Below are 20,388 nucleotides of genomic sequence, written 5' to 3'. Positions count from 1 at the left end.
GGTGAATAGCTCTCAGCATGCAGTGCACCTCATATGTCTCTCCCTCTCTCGTACAAACTGAATTCAATAGGCACAGAACCCTAGAGAACAAGAGTATTTCTTTAGTTGACATTTCCTTTTGCAGTATTTCTATACCTTATAACTGTTTATATATTTATGACTGGTTGCCATGTGACATTAATTCCTGCACTCCACTTCAGAGAGGGTGAAAATTTCAAATTCTAAGATATATGAAACCCATGTGTAAATACAGTTTGCCAAGGAAGAACACCCTTTTGAAGAATGAAAGCTTTGGAATGGAGCCCAACTGAAACCCCAAGCCAAACATGAGCAGGTGCAGAGTACAAGGTTTCAGTAGGACAGTCATAACCTGTTCAGATGCAGTCACAGCTGGGATCAAATATCTGAGCTGGGACTTTCCTGTGTTCCCATTGGCTCCATTCCACAGTGAAGCTTCAGGGGTGGAAGATCTGAGCTGAGTTGATATTGAAGGGACTTTGGGAAGATATGATATGAATTTATACATGGTGTAAAACAAGTCTGAACCTTTTTGGAATTTTCCAACCATTGACTTCAATAGAACTCAATAATAAAAAAAACTTATAGATGCCAAGAATTACATATTCAGACTTCAAATGTGACAAAACATTTATTTTCCAGAAATTTTGGTTTCTATTAAGTAGTGTTTCCTTTAAGTTATGTTGCTTTGCGTTCCTATTCTTTGCCAAATGTAGTATAAAAGTCTGTCTGACTATGTGCTATTAAATACTATTTCTGCAACTTTTGAAGGAAGTTAAATGTGGTTGTGGTTTTTTTACCCAATGAAGTCACATGTCCAGATGAATGAATTTTGTTCCAATTTGCGTTGGCTCCCTTTCACTATGCTCTGCACTCGGACTTAATGACCCTCTTGGTTTTGTTATTCTGATTTAAAACTGCTGTAAGAATGCTTGGAGATGGAACTTGATCTTGTGCCTCTGTCCTTACTGTGTAAATAGAATTAAATTGATTTCAGGTGAATAAGTATTCATTTGCCAGTTTTTACAGCAGAAAGATTTGATGTTGGAAATGAGTGACAGCATGCACGTGCAACCCCACCTCCAGAGACATGTAAATTAAATTATGGGGTTGACAGATATACAATATAGATGAGACAAAGAGATGGGGTACTAATCTGCTCTGATCAAACCAAAAGATGGAACAAACTCAAGTGGGTGAATGGCCTACAACTGTTCTAATGATTGGAGCTATCTGGAAAAATGTGCTCATTTTATATTGTTGGAATAAAATATATAGGACAAATCAAAAGACCTTTCAGCCAATCAAACCTCTTCTTTCATGCATCCTGTGCCATATTGGATATCATTAACATGTTCATTAAACCAGAGGAAACACCTGGCAGAATTTCTCCTTGATTCCCAGAGATTCTTAAGCAAATTTTCATTTCTGTGATTTACAATTTCCTCACTGCACCAAGATAAGATTTCTTTTTTTCTCACTTTGCCTCTGACCTCAAGATTCAACAAATCATTTGTGATTTTGGAGATCTGTAGCTCAGGTTGTAAGTTTGCTTGCTGAGCTGAAAGGTTTGTTTTCAGACGTTTCGTCACCATGCTAGGTAACCTCCGGTGAGTGCTGGTGTTCTGTCCCACTTGCTATTTATGTGACTTGGTCTGTTATGGTGGGTGATATCACTTCAGGTTCTTTTTTTGAGAAGTTGGTAAAGGAGTCCAAATCAATATGTCTGTTAATGGAGTTCTGGTTTGAATACCAGGTCTCTAGGAATCCCCATGCATGTCTTTGTTTAGCCTGTCCCATGATGGATGTACTGTCCCAGTCGAACTGGTGTCCCTCCTCGTCTGTATGTATGGATACCAGTGATAGTTGGTCAAGTCTTTTGGTGGCTAGTTGGTGCTCATATATCCTGGTGGTGAGCTTCCTGCCCATTTGTCAAGTGTAATGTTTGTTGCAGTCCTTGCAGAGTATTTTGTATATGATGCTCATTCTGCTTGTTGTTGATACTGGGTCCTTTAAATTCATCAGGAGGTGTTTCAGTGTGGTGGTAGGTTTGTGGGCTACCATGGTGCCTAGAGGTTGGAGGAGTCTGGTCGTCATCTCCAAGATGTCTTTAATGTATGGCAGGGTGGCTAGAGTCTCTGGGCGTGTTGTGTCTCTTGTTTTGGTCTGTTGTGTAGGAATTGATGGATTGTGCTTATCGGGTATCTGTTGTTCCTGAATACGTTATATAGGTATTTTTTCTCGGCTTTCATAGTTCCCGGGTGCTGCAGTGTGCTGTGGCTCATTTAAGTAATGTCCTGATGCAGCTCTGTTTGTGGGTGTTGGGATGATTGCTCTCATAATTGAGTATCTGGTCAGTGTGTGATGATTTCCTGTAGACGTTGGTCTGCAGCTCTCCATTGTCTTTTTGTTTTCTCCCTCAATTCTCTGGCCTCAATTCTAACATGAGTGTTTCTGTCTTTTTGTTCTTTTCGCCTTCCCACTGTCCTTGTCTCTGTTTTTGTTGTCACAACCATGCCATATTCCAACTCCGTTGCAAAACCATCAACCCAAAACGTTAACTTTGTTTCTCTCTCCACACATCACTCCCTGACTTGTTGAATATTTTCAGCATTTTTTGGTTTCATTTTGGGCCATTTCCTTTATTATTTAAAAAAAACCTGTTCATGAATGTTCCTGTCTGTCTGGTTCATTCTCTCCAACTGCTGGAATAAACTAATGATCTTTTTATGTAGCCAGCTGAGTTGAACATTGTGTAATGATATTGTAATGATGATTGCTGTTTTTCAGAAGGATAACTCTTTATAAATTTCAGATAATATTCATTTTTCAATGTATTTAATATTTGCTTTGTAAAGTTGACAATGGTTTAAAATCAACTTGTTGAAACAAACAGGGAATTATAACTTGGAGGACACAAGAGCATGAGAAATAGGAGCAGAATTTGATCATAAGACCCCGAAGCCTTATGATGAAGATTATGTAACCTTCTGGGTTAGAAAAGTTAGAAGATTTACATTCCTTTTTTCTCTGCATTTCATTCCTAAATGAATGATTCCTTATATTGAGGTTCTCTCAAGCCCCTTCAGACTTTTGTCAGTTTCATAGAATCGCGGAATAATTACAGCACTGGAGAGCATTTTAACACTTTCTCAACAGCTGATATCTGGCTAACTGGCCTGTAGTCCTCTGTTGTCTCACTCTCTTAATTCAATAGCTTTGTGACATTTGCTAACTGTAAGAAACTGCAGAAAGTTGTGAGCACAGCTCAGTTCATTAGGCAAGTCAATCTTCCATCCACTGACTCCATCTACACCTCTTAATGCCTCAGAAAGGCAGCCAACATCATCAAAGACCCCTCACACCCCAATTATCATCTCTTCCAACCTCTTCCATCAAGCCGAAGATACAAAAGCTTAAACACACGTACCAGTAGGTTAAAGGACAATTTCTTCCATGCTGTTATTAGAATGGACGCCTCAAATTAAAATCTATTGTTGATCTTGCTTTTTGTGCATTTTCTTTGCAGCTGTAACTTTGTGTTCCTCACTCTGTTCTATCACCCTATGATCTTTGTATGTTATGATCTGCCTGTACTGCATGCAAAAGTTTTCACTGTACTTAGGTACATGTGACAACAATAAATCAAGTTTAAACAAATCAAAGCTTCCAACCTACTGGGATCATACTAATATATGAAATTTTAATCAATGGAATTTTGGAAAATCATAACCAGAGTAACTTCCCTTAACGAGGAGTAGATTTCAGGTGAATGTAGAGGTAGTTGTTTGCATTTATCTGAAGAGGGATCCAGTGCACTGAGAGGTTGCATTGTGTTTGTGTTGAATTATAGTCATAGCTATGAATTCAAAGTGGTTTAATGGAATTCTCTTCAAGTAGCACTTAAGCTGTTCATTTTCATATACCCCTTTGTGATTGTCTCCACAATTGCTTGTTAATGGGTTTCAGATATTCTAAGAATAGAAAATTGAAGAAAATGCCAAATGAGGGTCCATTCTTTCCACAGAAAGTACAATGAAATAAAATTGAAATACACATGCATGTGTAAGCTAATAAAAGTGATCCAAATGCTGAATTTGTGATGCTGTACCTGATGGGGGATCAATAAAAATCAAATGCTTTATGCTCAGTGAAAATGTTTTCACCTTAATGAAAGGATTAATTTATAATAATCTTCACTAAACTGTTGACCAATTTGTATACAGAAGGCATCCTGAAGTGCCTGTCGGCATTATAATTACTCATAGAATTGGAAGTTTATTATGTACTAGTAATCCACCTAGACAGATCAGAAAGATATATTTAAGGGGATAGTACTAATTCATAGGTGCATAGGAACTTTAGCCCATTGCATCTATCCCCTCTCATCAGGTCATGGGTCATTGCCTTTTGAATGCCATTTTCTCACACTATCTCTGTATCCCTTAATGTCTTTAGTCCTCAGAAAACCTATTAAATTTCTCAGTGATTGAGCTCCCACTGCTCTCTGCGGTTAGAGAATTCCAAAGATTCACTAGCCTCTAAGTGAAGAAATCCCTCCTGTTCTCAGTCTTAAATGACAATTCCAGGAATTAATTCAGTATATCTCAGTCGTGCTCCCTCTATGGTAGTTTTAACCTTCCTTGGATAAGGATACAGAAGCCGTATGTGATATTCCAGGTGAAGTATCATCAAGGCTGTATACAACTGCAGCAAAACACCTTTAATTCTGTTCTCAAATCCCCTTGAAATGAATACCAACAAACAATTTGCTTTTCTATCTGTATCTCAGTCGTGCTCCCTCTATGGTAGTTTTAACCTTCCTTGGATAAGGATACAAGGTAATTGACAGCAGCAAAACACCTTTAATTCTGTTCTCAAATCCCCTTGAAATGAATACCAACAAACAATTTGCTTTTCTATCTGCTTGCTGTACTTGTGTGCTAACTTTTGGTGACTCATGGGCCAGGACACCCAAAACCCTCTGCAGGAAATCTTCAGTGAAAAAGCAAAAGATTTATACAATTTGAAGAGAAACCAGAGAACTGCCTAACCTTTTATCATTTGAGAAATATTCTGCCTTTCTGTTTTTTAATACTAAATTGTTTCAGAATTCAGATGTGATTACTTGTCATTCACTCAAAGTGTTCAGTTACTTTCAATCAATTTTTAAACCTGGGAGACATTTCAAGGCCATTAATTTGTTTTAAAATATATGCATCCTTAACCTTAAAATGCATCCTGAAGCTACATTTGCATGTAGTTTCAGATATCCAAGCTTTTTCAGGACATTAGTGCATTGCAATTGTCCACAGGAGAGAAACTGGAACATTTCTGGCTTTGGATCTTGACTTTCAAAGCAGTTCACAGAACATTTTAAGGCTGGAACAATGATTGATGAAACATTATTTGTGTTTTAAAATCCTGTGAAGAATGGTTAATATAGACACAAATTGCTTGGATGTTGACTATAGAATTAGAGATAGTACATATCTGTTTAAGGGTCTCATTCACAAATTGGGATCAGGAGTGGGAGACTTGGCCACAATGCTTTGCAGCTTATTTTAGTGGGTGCTGACACCAATTATAGTGCCCCTCCTGTTGTTTCGTCTAAAATCACCGAAGCCTGTGGATATAAGACCTTTCTATTCTCTCTCATTGTGTTTACCACAAGGTAATTGACAGAACCATTCCATTTATTTCCCTTCCACTGGGGATTTTCAGCACTAAACATTTTCTGCCTCTCTGACATCTCAGCTCAGCATATTAGTTGGTGTGGAAAGCATGGTTGATGTGGAAAGCTTGTGCCCAAAGGGCCTATCCAGGAACTGGATAGGTTAAAAAATATTGAATAAAGGATGTGTGAAATTCTGTATTACTAGACAGGCCCAATCTGGATGCTGCCAGAGATACCTTTATGTATCTGCAGTGATGCGTCCTGTTTATGACAAGTTTCTGCGGCATTTCCTGATATTTGCTTTCATTCCTGGTTACATTGTTGTTTTTTTCTGTTTGCTTTGTTTTGGATAATTCTCCATAATCTTTCTGCTTCTCCCCATCATGCAAATGAAAGAGCCTTTAAGGTGCAGTGGGGACATGGGACAAGTCCTTTCCGTAGATAGTAATGAAACTCATGTCTGCACAGAGCCATTTAGTCTGGGAGGGTGTCAATGCTGGCAGGGGAATGGTGTGTTCCAATTTGGTTTGTAGAGAGGCACGGATTTGAGATGCTATAACAAACTGCACTTTTTCACACACATTGTAGTCTGGAGCTATGGATGATGAGGATAGTTGCTCGAACATTCTTTCCATCACATGACTGGCAGCAATCTCTCCTGCTCTATTACATCATATTGGGCGTTTTGAAAGGATTTGATTCAATTTCTTGTTCTTCATAGTATCACGAGAATGCAGGTAGAGGCCATTTGGTTCATTAAAGAGCATCCCAACCAGACCCACCCTGTTCCTATAACCCTGCATTTAACGTGGTCAATCCACCAATCCACCCACATCTTTGGACTGCGGGAAGAAACCAGAGCACTGAGAGGAAACTCATACAGACACGGAGAATGTGCAAACTCCACACAGACAGTCACCGAAGTGTGGAATTTTACCCATGTCCCTGGCGCTGTGAGGCAGCTGTGCTAACCACTTAGTCACTGTGCCAAGCAGTTCTGAGGAAAGGTCACTCGACCTGAAATATTAACTCTGATTTCTCTCCACAGATGCTGCCAGATCTGCTGAGAATACAGAATCGACTGTCAAATGATTTTTGTAAATTTACCATTATGTGGTCCCAATGGGATTAGGGCTATTGTATTCCATACAGCATTTGTGTATCTCAATGTTTTGCACTCCCCAATCCACTTATTAATCAGACAATTCACTCAGTGTCTGTGCTTTCTGTTAAAAGCTGGTTCCCTTCTGCAAAGGTTTCCTTCTGTGTCTGACTGCACTGAAGCTTCAGTGCAGCATTTCGTAATGGACAATCCTAACTGTCTGGTATATCTCCTGACTGGAGACATTCTAACCTCTTATTTGCGATTCAAGTTCACTGAATCCACTGGTTCAACTGCAAGATGAACACAAAGGATAGTTTGTGTTGAAATCAGATGAAAATGTAACCAGATTGTACTCTGCTTGTCTGCCTATTCATTCTAAAGAAATTACACTTGTTTTGCCAGAAAGGTAACTACTCCAAGTGTAAATGTAGCATTCTCTGACAAGAGCGTATCCCTGGATAACCTTCATGCTGATTCTCTGAGCCAGCAACCAACAGACCCTGTTTTAGCAAACCACTTGTTCAATGGATAAAGATAAAGTCATCACAGTCTTAACACCTCTTAGGGCTGCTATCTTGGAGAGGGATAACTGGTGGTGGTGCAATGTGAGGTTCACCATGCCTCAGACAATGGTAGCGGTTAAGGAGGAGACTCCTTCATGGCAATCTTTTCAATCATAGAATCCTTACAGTGTACAAACAGCCATTCGACCCAACAGGTTCACTCCAACCCTCTGAACAGCATCCCACCAGACTCACCCCCTTACCCTATCCCTGGATTTCCCATGGCTAATCCACCTAGCCTGGATATCCCTGGACACTATGGGCAATTTAGCGTGGCCAATCCACCTAACCTGCACATCTTTGGACTGTGAGAGGAAACTCACGCAGACATAAGGAGAATGTGCAAACTCCACATAGACAGTTGCCCGAGGCTGGAATTGAACCCAGGTTGCTGGCACTGCGAGGCAGCAGTGCTAACCACTGAGCCACCGTGCCATCCCACTGCAGTCTTAGTTGGTGTGGTAATTGAATCCATGCTGTTGACATCACTTTGCATTACAACTGAGCTAACTGACTCTCCTGTTCAATGGATAACCATACGATAAGAAAATAAGGAAAAAAAAGAACAAGGTGAAGGCAAGGTTATGGTCTAAAGTTATTGTACTTGAACTGGACTTGTTGAGTCCAGAAGGATAAATTACAGCTGCCGGGAATGTCATGACTTCCAGTTCCTCTCCATTGTCAAAGTCACTCCTTACCAGTTTGATCTGAGTGCTGCATTTTGGGGCTTTCTTTATGTACTGCTTCTTGAAATCATTATGCTTTGAATCTGTCAATCGAGGATTTAATTCATATGCAGCCAGACCTTCTCACATAAGTGAGGTCGCTTTGTGAAGCGCAAGGCTCAAAATGCCCAGAGAACATGAACAAGGTTAGAAAAGGTCCAACACTTCAATTCTCAATGTCTGTGATGAAAAAGGAAACAGACCTTTTGAGAATAAAAGGAACCCTGGAGGGCATACTTAAAAACTTTATTTGAACCACTTAGCCTTGGAAAGAAAAAAGGCAATTGTGCTTGAGGCCAGATAGTGTAAGATTAATCAAAGTGACAAGATCAAGAGGTAAGAGAGTTAAATGGCAACCACATCAAAAGTGACATTTCATCTCACAAAGGGTCTGTGGGCAGCCTAGCACTAGGGGAACCTACACTTTAAAATGCATTAAGGACAGAAAGATCTTTGTCTAATATTGCCTGCAATCAGGAGCCACAGAATGGAGTCTGTGCTGACTATAGTGTAACATTGCTTCTCCTCATCACCCCGCCAGTGTCTAATGTTTTCTGTTTTTTTTGTCTTTGCTCAAAGTGAGTAATATTACTGTTTAATGAGACAATGTAAACATTTAATTTTTTTTTTGATCGTGAGAGCAGAACCCTCTGTTCTCCCTGCTGAGGAGCTTTGAGACAGAGAGGCTATTTAATGAGATGGGGTGCTGGATATACTCCTCCCACCTCCAGCAGAACTAAAACCTGCCCAATGGTCGACTTTCCCACCCAAATGCCAGTTAGTCCAGGACCATTTAGGGGCCTTGTTCCACATTTGCTGGTAAGTCACTAACCTTGTGGCCTGATCGAAGATTGCACTTTTGGGAGGCGGGGTGCTCCCTGTCTGCCTCTCGCTGCAGTCCCCATTCCGCCCCCAGCCACGTTATAAGACCATAAGACATAGGAGTGGAAGTAAGGCCATTTGGTCCATCGAGTCCACTTTGCCATTTAATCATGGCTGATGGGCATTTCAATGCCACTTACCCACAATCTCCCTGTAGCCCTTAATTCCTTGGGAAATCAAGAATTTATCAATCTTTACCTTGAAGGCATTTTACGTCCTGGCCTCCACTGCGCTCCATGGCAGTGAATTCCACAGGCCCACCCCTCTAGGCTGAAGAAATATCTCCTCACTTCCATTCCAAATTGACCCCCTAAGGCTGTGCCCACAGGTCCTAGTCTCTCCACCTGATGAAAACAACTTCCCAGCGTCCACCTTTCTAAGCCAAGCATTATCTTTTAAGTTTCTATTAGATCTTCCCTCAACCTTCTAAACTCTAATGAATACAATCCCCGGATCCTCAGCCATTCATCATATGTTAGGCCTACCATTCCAGGGATTGTCTGTGTGAGTCTCCGTTGGACACGCTCCAATGCCAGTGTGTCCTTCCTGAGGTGTGGGGCCCAAAACTGGACACAGTGGGGCCTAACTAGAACTTTGTAAAGTCTCAGAAGCACATCGCTGCTTTTATATTCCAACCTTCTTGAGATAAATGACAACATTACATTCACTTTCTTAATCACAGGCTCAACCTGCAAGTTAACCTTTAGAGAATCCTGTACTAGCAATCCCAGATCCCTTTGTACTTTCGCTTTATGAATTTTCTCACCGTTTAAAAAATAGTCCGTGCCTACATTCTTTTTTCCAAAGTGCAAGACCTCGCATTTGCTCACGTTGAATTTCATCAGCCATTTCCTGGACCACTCTCCTAAACTGTCTAAATCTTTCTGCAGCCTCCCCTCCCCACTGCCTCAGTACTACCTGCCTGTCCACCTAACTTCGTACCATCGGCCAGAATGCCCCCAGTCCCTTCATCCAGATCATTAATATACAAGGTGAATACTGTGGCCCCAGCACTGAATCCCACGGGACACCACTTGTCACCGGCTGAAATTCCGAAAAAGAACCTTTTATCCCAACTCGCTGCCTCCTAAGTGTTCCCTTATTTTAAGATCTTTTACAAAGTCCAGAATAGCCTGCTTCCTTGTGGGCTCCATCACAAACTGTTCCAAAAAGCCATCCTGTAAGATTCCATGAATTCCCTTTCTTTGGATCCACCGGCAACATTATTTACCCAGTCTATTTGCATATTGAAGTCCCCCATGATCACCGTGATCTTGCCTTTCTGACATGCCCTATCTATTTCTCCATACATCTTGTGCCCCTGGTCTATACATAACTCCCATTATGGTTTTTTTGCCTTTGTGGTTTCTCAACTCCACCCACATCATCTGATGCTATGTCATTCAGGTCGTGCCATAGATTTAATTTCATTCTTAACTAACAAGGCAACCCCGCCCCCCTCTGCCCACCTCCCTATCTTTTTGATAAGTGGACAGTCCTGAACCCCCTACAACCATGTCTCATTCACGATGATTTGTGCTGTTAATTCATCTACTTTGTTACGAATACTACAAGCATTCAGGTAAAGCACCTTAATGCTAATTTTCTTATTCTCATGATTTCCAACATCTCTAGTAATATGTCCTAAGACATCCTTCCTTTTTGCTTTATTTCTAGTCTGCCTTGAACTTAAACCCTGCACACATGCTAACCTGCTGCTTATCTTTCTACTTGACTCCACACTCCCCGCTGCTTTCCCCTTTCCCTGCCCCCTGACTCACAAGTTTAAAATCCTAGTGACCATCCTATTTATCCTTTTTGCTAGAACACTGGTTCCAGATCGTTTCAGATGGTTGATATGGACCCCAAACACCAGCAGGAGAGGGCATGATGATGGTGAGGGATTGGGGTCCCTCATAAGCAGAACTGGGTTGGTGTCACCAGAAGGCAGGCCTTCTCAGCTGCCTTCTTGACATCTGCCTGGCTCCATCCTCATAGGGGTGGCACAGTGGTTAACACTGCTGGCTCATAGCACCAGCCACCCTGGTTTGATTTTAGCCTTGGGCAACTATCTGTGTGCAGTTTGCACATTCTCCCCATGTCTGTGTGGATTTCCTACCGGTGCTCCAGTTTCCTCTCTCGGTCTAAAAATGTGCAGGTTAGAAGGATTGACTATGCTAAATCTCCCTGTAGTATCCAGGCTAGGTGGGTTAACTGTGAAAAATGTGGGTTATAGGGATAGAGTGAGATGTTCCTTGGAGGGTCAATGCCGACTCGATGGGCCAACTGACCTCTATCTCCACCACTGGGATTCTTTGATTTTATGTCACTCTGAAATTGGGAGGTGACAATCCCAAATACACTCCTCAATGGAAAATAAGGTGTGTGATATTTTATTTGGAGATGTCATGACTTTCAACTCAGGGAGAAAATCCAGCTCAGTATTTCAAATGATGCAGCACTGTATTCGCACTGCTTGAAATGTGTGTCTCAATTATGTGCTCAAGTCCGAGACTCATATTTGAACCTGCAGAAATCTGTGTGGGTGGCACATACTGCCACCTTATTAAGGTTGTACATGAAAGAACAATTGTATATGTTATGTTAAAATTCTTGTGAATGAGTGAATTTTCTGTCCACATGTAACACTTGCTGTTGTCATACATTTTGGTCAACATCTAACATTGAAATTGATGTAATAATCAGTGCTAATGAAAACTTCCTGTGTAAACAGGTCTTTATGCCACGACTGAACTGAATAATCTCGACCACACGCATTGCTTCCCACTTCATGGGGAAGCACCCATATCAGACAAGGGGCACTAAATATTTATCATTCCACGTTGGAGCCAGAGGTAGCAAGGGTACATAATTTGCTAAACGACAGGAAACAGAGCTGTGAGTGGAACACTAAATAAATAAGCACATTACCATTTAATAGTGGCCCCATTGCTTTTGCTGATATTTATTTATGACTTGGATGTTGATATTTGTTTATGACTTGGATTTAGGCATTGTCATCTTGACTTGACTTACGGAAGGCCACAGTGCTGCAATTTACCACAGTCAGGGGAGATCCATTCCAGCCACAACAAGAATTGAGCCCTGCGCCATGGCATCAATCTGACCTGCACCGGTTGCACCTAGCTAACTGGTCCTTAAAGGAGTCCACATTGCTGTGACAATATACGCTTTTACAAACATATTGTAGTCTGGAGCTGTGGGGAGGTGATGGTAGAGGCAGCTATGGATGAAGTGGACACAACCTGAAGAAACAATGAACTGGATGTAGGTTTTCTCGCTGAGCTGGAAGGTTTGTTTTCAGACGTTTAGTCACCATACTGGGTAGCATCATCAGTGAGCCTAGGATGAAGCTCCGGAAGAACAATGAACTGTCAGGAAGATGCTGATAGACCTCAAAGAGATCTAGACAGATACTTGGCATGTGAAATTTAATGCAGAAATGTGAGAAATTGTCAAGAATGAGAAAGGGCAATATCAGGTCCATTTGGTTTAGGAACAGAAAGACCTGAGAGTATGCAAGTACAAATCATTGAAGCCAGTAAGGAAGGTCATGAAAGTGGTTAAAAAAACAAATGAGATGCTTTGTTTTATTTATTTGTTCATGGGATGTAAATGTTACTGGCTAGGCTAGGAGTTATTACCCATCCCTAACTTCCCTTGAGAAGGTGATGGTGAGCTGTGCTCTCCAACCACTGGCTGCAGTTCTTGGAGTGTAGGGACACCCACAGCACTGTTAGGGGATCCCAGAGGGAAAAATCACTTTTAAAAAAAAGACACAGTAATAATCAGAAATGAACATACTCATTTTATTTGAGCGTTGTTCTGAAGTATACACGACGAATTGGACAGTGTACGTCATTTGTAAATTATACTGTTTTCTTCCTTCTGTGAGGGGCGTTCTAAGATTCTTATCCAGAGTCAGTGAAGAAATGCTGACATCATTGTAAGTCAGGTTGGTGTGCTGTTTGGAGGTGGGCTTGTAGATGGCGGTGTTTCAATGTATCAGCTGCAATCGTTATAGTGGTAGAGATCACCGCTTTGGAAGGTGTTTTTTGTATATGACTGTGAGGTTCTGACAGGGTTACCACTTGATTGAGTACAGAATGTACCATCCACATATACACACCACTGACTGTGATAATGTCATGACAATTTGATCAGAGTGCATTGCAGGGCCACAGTCCTCCCAACAATCTCTGATCATATTAGTGTGATTTGTAAATAGTTGAAGTCTTGTAAACTTCAACTTGTTCATTAAATAAGACCCTTCTAGTTAAACCAGAAACCTGTTTATCATTATCCATGCTAAACCCCTTTGAGCTTGAAGGAACCCATAGACCCAACAATGCTGACAAGGGAGCCTTTGTAAGTTGCAACATTGGCAGCAGCATGTACTATCTACGAGAGGCAATGTGTGTCGGTGGTGGATGGAGTGAAAGTTGAAGGTGGTAGATGAGATGCTCATCAAATGGATGTTTCAATGTGTATCAATAATAGTCAATGCATTGAGTACAAAAACAGGAAAGTTTTGATGAACCATTACAAAACATTGATTCAATGACAAATAGTGTTTTAAGTCCAATTCTGGGCACCTCAATTAGCGAGGGCTTGAAAAAAGATTAACTGGAATAGTTTCAAGGATGAGGAACCTCGGTTTTATAAAAATAGATTGAGGTTATTCCCTTTAGAGAAGAGATGATTGAGAGGAAATTTGATACAGGTCCAAAGGTGTGCAGGTTGGGTGGATTGGCTGTGCTAAATAGCCAATCGTGTCCTAAGGTGTGTAGCCATGGGAAATGCAGGGTTACAGGGAAAAAGAAGGGGTTGGGTCTGGGTGGGATGATCTTTGGATGGTGGGTGTGGACTCAATAGGCTGAATGGCCTGCTTCCACACTGTAAGAATTCTATTATTTTAGGTTTTGAAAATCATGAGGTATCTAAGCAGAATAAAGGAAGGAAGCTATTCCCAGTTGTGGAATGGTTGCAAATCAGAGCGGGCAGCTTGAAGGTGACTGGTGGGACAATTAAAGGCAACATGAGGAAAAAGTTCTTTTTAATGAAATAAATCATTATGATCTGAAATGTAATACCTCAATGGGTGATGCAGACAGATTCAATTGTGATTTTCAAAACAGAATTTGCCACGTACATGAATGGAAAATGAGTGTAGTGCCACAGGAAAATACAAGGGGCTTGCTGGATTGCTTTTGCAGAAAGCCACAATAGTTTTTATGGATCACTTGGCCTCTTTCTGTGCTGTAAGCATTCTATTTTTCTATAATTAGTGCAATTAATGTGCTAAGCATACTATTTGAAGCAGTTCAATACATCCTTAACCTACACTTAAACATTTAAAAGTCTGCTAATTTTCTGCAAAGTCAGGTCTCCTAAACAGTTTCAGTCAACTGTTTGCACCTTGTTAGCTCAAAGTTGAGATTATGGATCCAAGTACTTTACACACAATAGAACATGCAATCGTTAAGTGGAATTTCCAGCTCTTATTTTCCTAGACACCTTATATAGCAGACAAATCATGTTAATGCTGCCACGTACACCAGACAAATTGTGTTCACATGATCATGCCCATTAAAAAGTGTGAGGACTGTACCAGCAAAACCTCCAACACACTACAAAGCCACATTTTATTGATAGGTGATAGTAAACATCCAACTACTGCAACTTCATATCTGACTAGAAATTGTGAAAGCAAATGAGTGATTGGGAGTTTCAGTGGAAGCATCATAATCTTTCATATTTCTACCATTTACCATTTTTATTTCAGATTTCCAATGCTGACTTTGTTCAGTCCTTTTCCTCAGACCAATGTTAGTTTTGTGTTAAAAATGCCGCAATGGGTTACTTACCAATTATTGAAGAAAGTGCTGGCCATTAAATCCTGGAATTTTTAATGATATGTAATTATGCCTTTAAGTTCCATCGGAGAACTGGTGTAGTTCTTTATAGGTGAGCAGCTAATAGAGTGACGAGACTGAACATTTAGCAAAAAATAAAATGCACGAATTGTGGCTCACAGCTGGCTTGAGATTTAATTCCGAGTAAAGGAGCAAACTGTTCCTTCCTTAGAAATCTGAGCTGCAACTTTCAGGGCAAGAAATTAGGTTTCAGTTAGCACCCGTTTTGGCTGAAACAACTCCTGTTAGAGCTCTAAACCGGCGCCTGTGGTGTATGCACATATTTGAAGGGTGATTTGCCCATGATGTCATATTGGTGAGGATGTTACTTACACTATTCAGTGAACACCTGCCAGAAATATAGGATGCACTCTTCTCAGGATCTGCGTGGTGTGGCAGAATCAGGCATCAAGTGTGATGAGGCTCATACTCCATGGATATTTGCACCTACCTTCTGTCATCCCATCATGGCACCTCCCCAAAACACTGCTCATGACTTTCAACGCAGGGCACAGATGCAAATAGCACTGTGAGACACTTTGTGTGCATGGATAGAGATCCAGCTTAAGGAATGGAACAGGCTGGCTCCTTGTTTTCTTAATGCTTGCTCACTCAGTGCTTAACATCATGTTGCACTATCCATGCCATGCCGTGCTGTTAGTGCTTCAGCCAGGGCCAAAGGTTGTCATTACTGCTGTCTCCAAAGTCTCTTTAGTGCAGACACACAGGCAGTCTGCCTGTCAGGAAGGATCTGTCTGGTGAGGTGGGGAGCCATCCTGGTAAATGACACACCGAGATGGCAAGCTAACACCAACAGCTGTCTGCGTGGCAAATGCACTGCACGTGCACTCAATCAAATAAACGTGTCGGAAAGTGGTGGCAGATAGTCCTCAGTTCAGACAAGGAGATGGGTAGGTTGCTGTCTGTCAGGGGGTCCTGGTACAGTCAGTCACAAGCACAGTCAGCACAGACTGTCCAGGGGATTGCAGTGGAAGGTGTTGCATGCAGCAGTCCCCTATAACCACAGATTACCACGGTTCATGGACTCAGCCCAACTGTTTGTTTTATTGCACTGTGGAGTCCATGGACCACGTGTATATTGGTTGTTGAGTTTCTCCCTTTTTAGTTACCTAAAGGACCTCCTGCTCTGCATTTGGTTGCACCTCAGCCCCACGCTCCTGATCTTCGGGCACCCGGTACGGAGGTGTGAGGACAGGTCAGAGGATCTCCTCGTGGGTCTGCTCCCGGGCCTGGTCCAGGCAGTGGGCCGTGGAGGGTGGTCATTATGGCTTGCCCTCATCTGCGGCTACATTCCAGCCTGGGTGTCCCTGGAGAGGGAGCATGCGGTGCCCACCAACACTCTCACTGCCTTCAAGGAGATGTGGGCACCCTGCGGAGGTTGGAGTGCTTTATTTCTACCTCCAACTCTCTTTTGATTTGAATCCCTATCCTTCCCATTCACTTCGTTTCTGCTGGAAGCATTGCCAGGCTTTGCTTGTTACTGGTTCCCTGCAGACTCATGGCCCAGAGGTCTGTCCCAGTACAGTCCTGAGGACTGTTCAGCCTGTCAATCCTGGAGGGCCAGCTAAAGTAGTGAAGGGAATTGTATATCATTAGTTGGGGAATTACTACTGACGAGAGCCCCGGGTACTCTATTCATGTCTCAATTCTCATTAGCAGCATTGCTGAGTTATTGATTCCCTCCAGTTTCGTGATATTGGTTTTAGACTAGCTTCGGGGTTTTCTGTAACTAGAGGAAGCTTGGGCCAATATTTCTGCTGGTGCATGCCTTGAGTTGACAACGTGTCGCTGTACGGTTGCTGGGGGTGAACTACCCTCCATTTTGTCACTTGTATCCATATCCTGTTGGTGACTGTCTTCAGGAAACTTTTGGTTGGTTCCATTCATGGAAAGGCTGAGATTCAGAACACCCCATGTAGGGAAATAAGAACAAGTTGTATTTGACTTTGTTCCAAGTGTTCTAAATAAGGTTCAATGGTGTGTTGTAGGCACACCAAGAGAAATAACACTGTTATTTCTTCCCATGGGATATGGGGTGAGAGAGATAATCCATTTTCCCAAATGTCTAGTCTTCCATATTTCACAGGATAAAGGTTTCCTTGCCTTTTTGGAAGGACTATTTCCCTTCCTTCCGTTCCCATTCCCAATCCCATGTCATGGAAAAGTGATGAGAACATTTTTGGACAGATCTGGTTACATTGCAATGCAGTGGAATAGTGATATCATGTATTTGATGGTTTTTTTAAATGGTGTCTTTGTATTTCTTCTCACTAGATGTGGACGAATGTGCAGATAGCAATGGTGGATGCCAGCAGATCTGTGTCAATATGATGGGGAGCTATGAGTGTCGATGCCGAGAAGGATTCTTCCTCAGTGACAACCAGCACACATGCATCTTGCGGCCTGAAGGTTAGACTCCATTTTAGTATAAATGTCATTGGATTAAAGGTAAATTAGTATGGGTTCATTTAACTTCAACATCATCATGAGCTCCTATTTTCTCAGCATTTCTTTCTCACAGAACTGATCCCTCTCAAAGAATCTGATCCAATCTGAAGGAGTGACTGTTTGATATTGGCACTGGGTCACTATTATGCAGTTGGCTCAGGACAGTAGTAGACTGATATCAGTCGCATGTTATGGTATACAAGACCTGTAAGCAGACAGTGAAGAGCTTCCATTTGTGTTCACAACCAGCCTCAATAATAAGTGCCAATACATCAAGGGTGGCACCAGCTTTTCACTTTTGGTTCCAAAATAGAAGAAAAACAGTTTCTACTGCCAGGAAGGTCAGGAACCGGAGAGTCCCACATAATAAGAAAATTTGGAAAAGAACAGGGATTAGGGTGGGGTGGGATGGGAAGGTTGCGGTGTGCGGTGAATAAGGATGTGCTGGAAAAAACTGCTGAAATGCTGGAGGTAGCAGATTCAGCTTCAACCTTGCTAAAGGGACTTGATTACACACTAAGAAAGAAACATTTGAAGTGCTAAGGAGAAAGAGTCTGGGATTGAACCTGTTCACCAAATCCCAACAGAGCAGAAGGAGGCCATTGGCCCATCGAGTCCACACTGACCCTCTGAGGAGCATCCCACCCAGACCCAGCCCCCACCATTTCCCATAACCGTATGGTTCCCATGGCTATGGCAACTAGTCTACACATTCCCAAACCTTATGGACAATTTCAGTATGGATAATTAGCCTAGCCTTACATCTTTGGACCGTTGGAGGAAATCCACGCAGATGCGGGGAGAATGTACAAACTCCACACAGAGGCTGGAATCGAACCTGGGTCCCTGGTGCTGTGAGGCAGCAATACCAGGCACAAATGAGAGGCTGAAATGTTGCTATCTCCTGAAAGTTTGTGTGTGGATTTCCACTGACTTAAATAATGATATAAATTGTAGTTCTGTTTTTGATAGGTGTTACTTCATAAGTTGCTGATTTGGAGGAAGCAAACACTCAGCACCAGTACATATTGTTATTGGATTTCCTTCCGAATTGTTCATTTCAGCTGCTAATGGCTGAGCAGGCTTTGCAAAAAGGAGTCAGTTCAGTGGATAACTTTCAAGTTTGGGTCAGAATATGAGATGCCTGAATCTCTCCCTGTAGTGGCTTTATTGTTGATGCTTTATGGATGAGAGCTTTGTGATCAGTCTGCCTTTCTGACTGGTTCTCAACCATCTGAGTGAAGAAATTTCTCCTCATCTCAGTCTTAATTGACATCCCTTAATTCTAAGACAATGCCATCTGGTCCTAAGTCTCCCGCGGGGAAAATAACCTTTCAGCATTTATCTGTCAAGCTCTTTAAGAGTCCGATATGTTTCAATGAGACCACCTCCCATTCCTCTGCACTCCAGTGACTAGAGTCCCAACCTGTTTAGCCTTTATAATCCCTCCATACCGGGAACCATCCTGGGGAATCCTCTCCGAACTGCCTCGACTAAAATGATATCTTTCCTTTATTAAGGGGATCAAAACTGCTCACAGATGTCTCACCAGCACCTTGTTAGATGCAGTAAGACTTCCCTACTCTTATACTCCAGCCCCCTTGAAATAAGGACCAACATTCCATTAGCTTTCTTGATTATCTGTTGCACCTGTGTGACTAAATTAAATGTGAATCATTTATTATTCGCTGCGCGTATCACCAGCAAGCTCTTCGAACATCCCGTTAGGCGTATTTCTCCTTTTCAAGAAGAGGATACTTACAAGGAGGTTAGACCAAAGACACAAATAAAATCAACATGTAGCAGATGCTGGAAGTCTGAATATATAAACAGAAAATGCTGGAAAACTTCATTGCAGCAGCATCTTTGGAAAGAGAGAAACAGAATTAGCGAACTGAATTCTCCCAGGTCTTCAGTTTGGAGGTGTACCGACAATTGGAACAAAGACTGTCAGGTCAACACCCTAATGGATTCCTGACCCCCTGTATTCTCTCTGGTGGGTTTGATGGCCACTACTGGACAATGATGGGAACCCAATTCCAGTTGGTAATGAGTCCCCCATCTGCCAATGTCCACATTGTAGGAAACACTCTCGCGGCCGCACAGACCTCCTGCTGTGTCAGGAAGCTGCAAATGGATCATAGAAACATAGAAGATAGGAGCAGGAGGAGGCCATTCAGCCCTTCAAGCTTGCTCCATCATTCGTTATGATCATGGCTGATCGTCCAACTTAATAGCCTCATCATGCTTTCTCCCCGTAACCTTTGATCCCATTCACCCCAGCTGCTATATCTAGCTGCCTCTTGAATATATTTGATATTTTGGCATCAATTACTTCCTGTGGTAATGAATTCCACAGGCTCACCGCTCTTTGGATGAAGAAATCTCTCCTCATCTCCGTCCTAAATGGTCCACCTCAAATTCTCAGATTGTGACCCCGGATCTGGACACACCTACCGCACACACCACCAACATCCTCCCTGCATCTACCCTGTCTAACCCTGTTAGAATTTTACATGTCTCTATGAGAACCCTCCCCCACCCTCATTTATCTGAACACCAGCAAAAGCAATCCTAACCTAGTCAATCTCTCTTCATACATCAGCCTGGTAAACCCTCGAGAGCAAAAGCATCCTCATGGGCAGTTTTGCAGCAGGGATCTCCAAGTCCAAGCAGTGGCCCATTTGAGAGTTTATACTGAGTTAGCAGGAAGGATTCATAGAGGGGATCCATTTCCAGACATGAAGCCTGATGTTTTCACACATGTTTACCCTGCTGCTCTGCCAGCAGCCTCCGTCTCTCTGAAAGTGCCTCTATGCTGCTGCTCTTGCTGATGGCCAGCTCCACAGTTTATGTTGGCTGCACTGCATGGTGCACAGAGGAATATTCTCAATGGAACACCTCCAGGGAGACCTCCAACATCCTATCGCAGCCTCTTTTGGCTTCCTGGCACAGAACTCATCCCAGCATCTGGAACAATATCCAAACAGCAGAGTGCAGCCCAACATTTTGG

At 42.2% G+C, this 20,388-nt stretch overlaps 1 protein-coding gene across 1 annotated transcript in view; it reads left to right on the top strand.

The window, feature by feature from the left end:
* Positions 1–20,388, top strand: part of scube3 (signal peptide, CUB domain, EGF-like 3) — a 360,795-nt gene that overhangs the window by 138,265 nt on the left and 202,142 nt on the right. The window contains exon 4 of the mRNA XM_043716904.1: positions 17,202–17,336. Coding sequence (XP_043572839.1) covers positions 17,202–17,336 — 135 coding nt within the window. The remainder of the gene's footprint in view (positions 1–17,201; positions 17,337–20,388) is intronic.

This window comes from Chiloscyllium plagiosum, chromosome 26 (genome assembly GCF_004010195.1).
Source record: "Chiloscyllium plagiosum isolate BGI_BamShark_2017 chromosome 26, ASM401019v2, whole genome shotgun sequence".
Classification (NCBI taxonomy): Eukaryota; Metazoa; Chordata; class Chondrichthyes; order Orectolobiformes; family Hemiscylliidae; genus Chiloscyllium; species Chiloscyllium plagiosum.
This window is presented reverse-complemented; position numbering and strand designations above follow the sequence as displayed.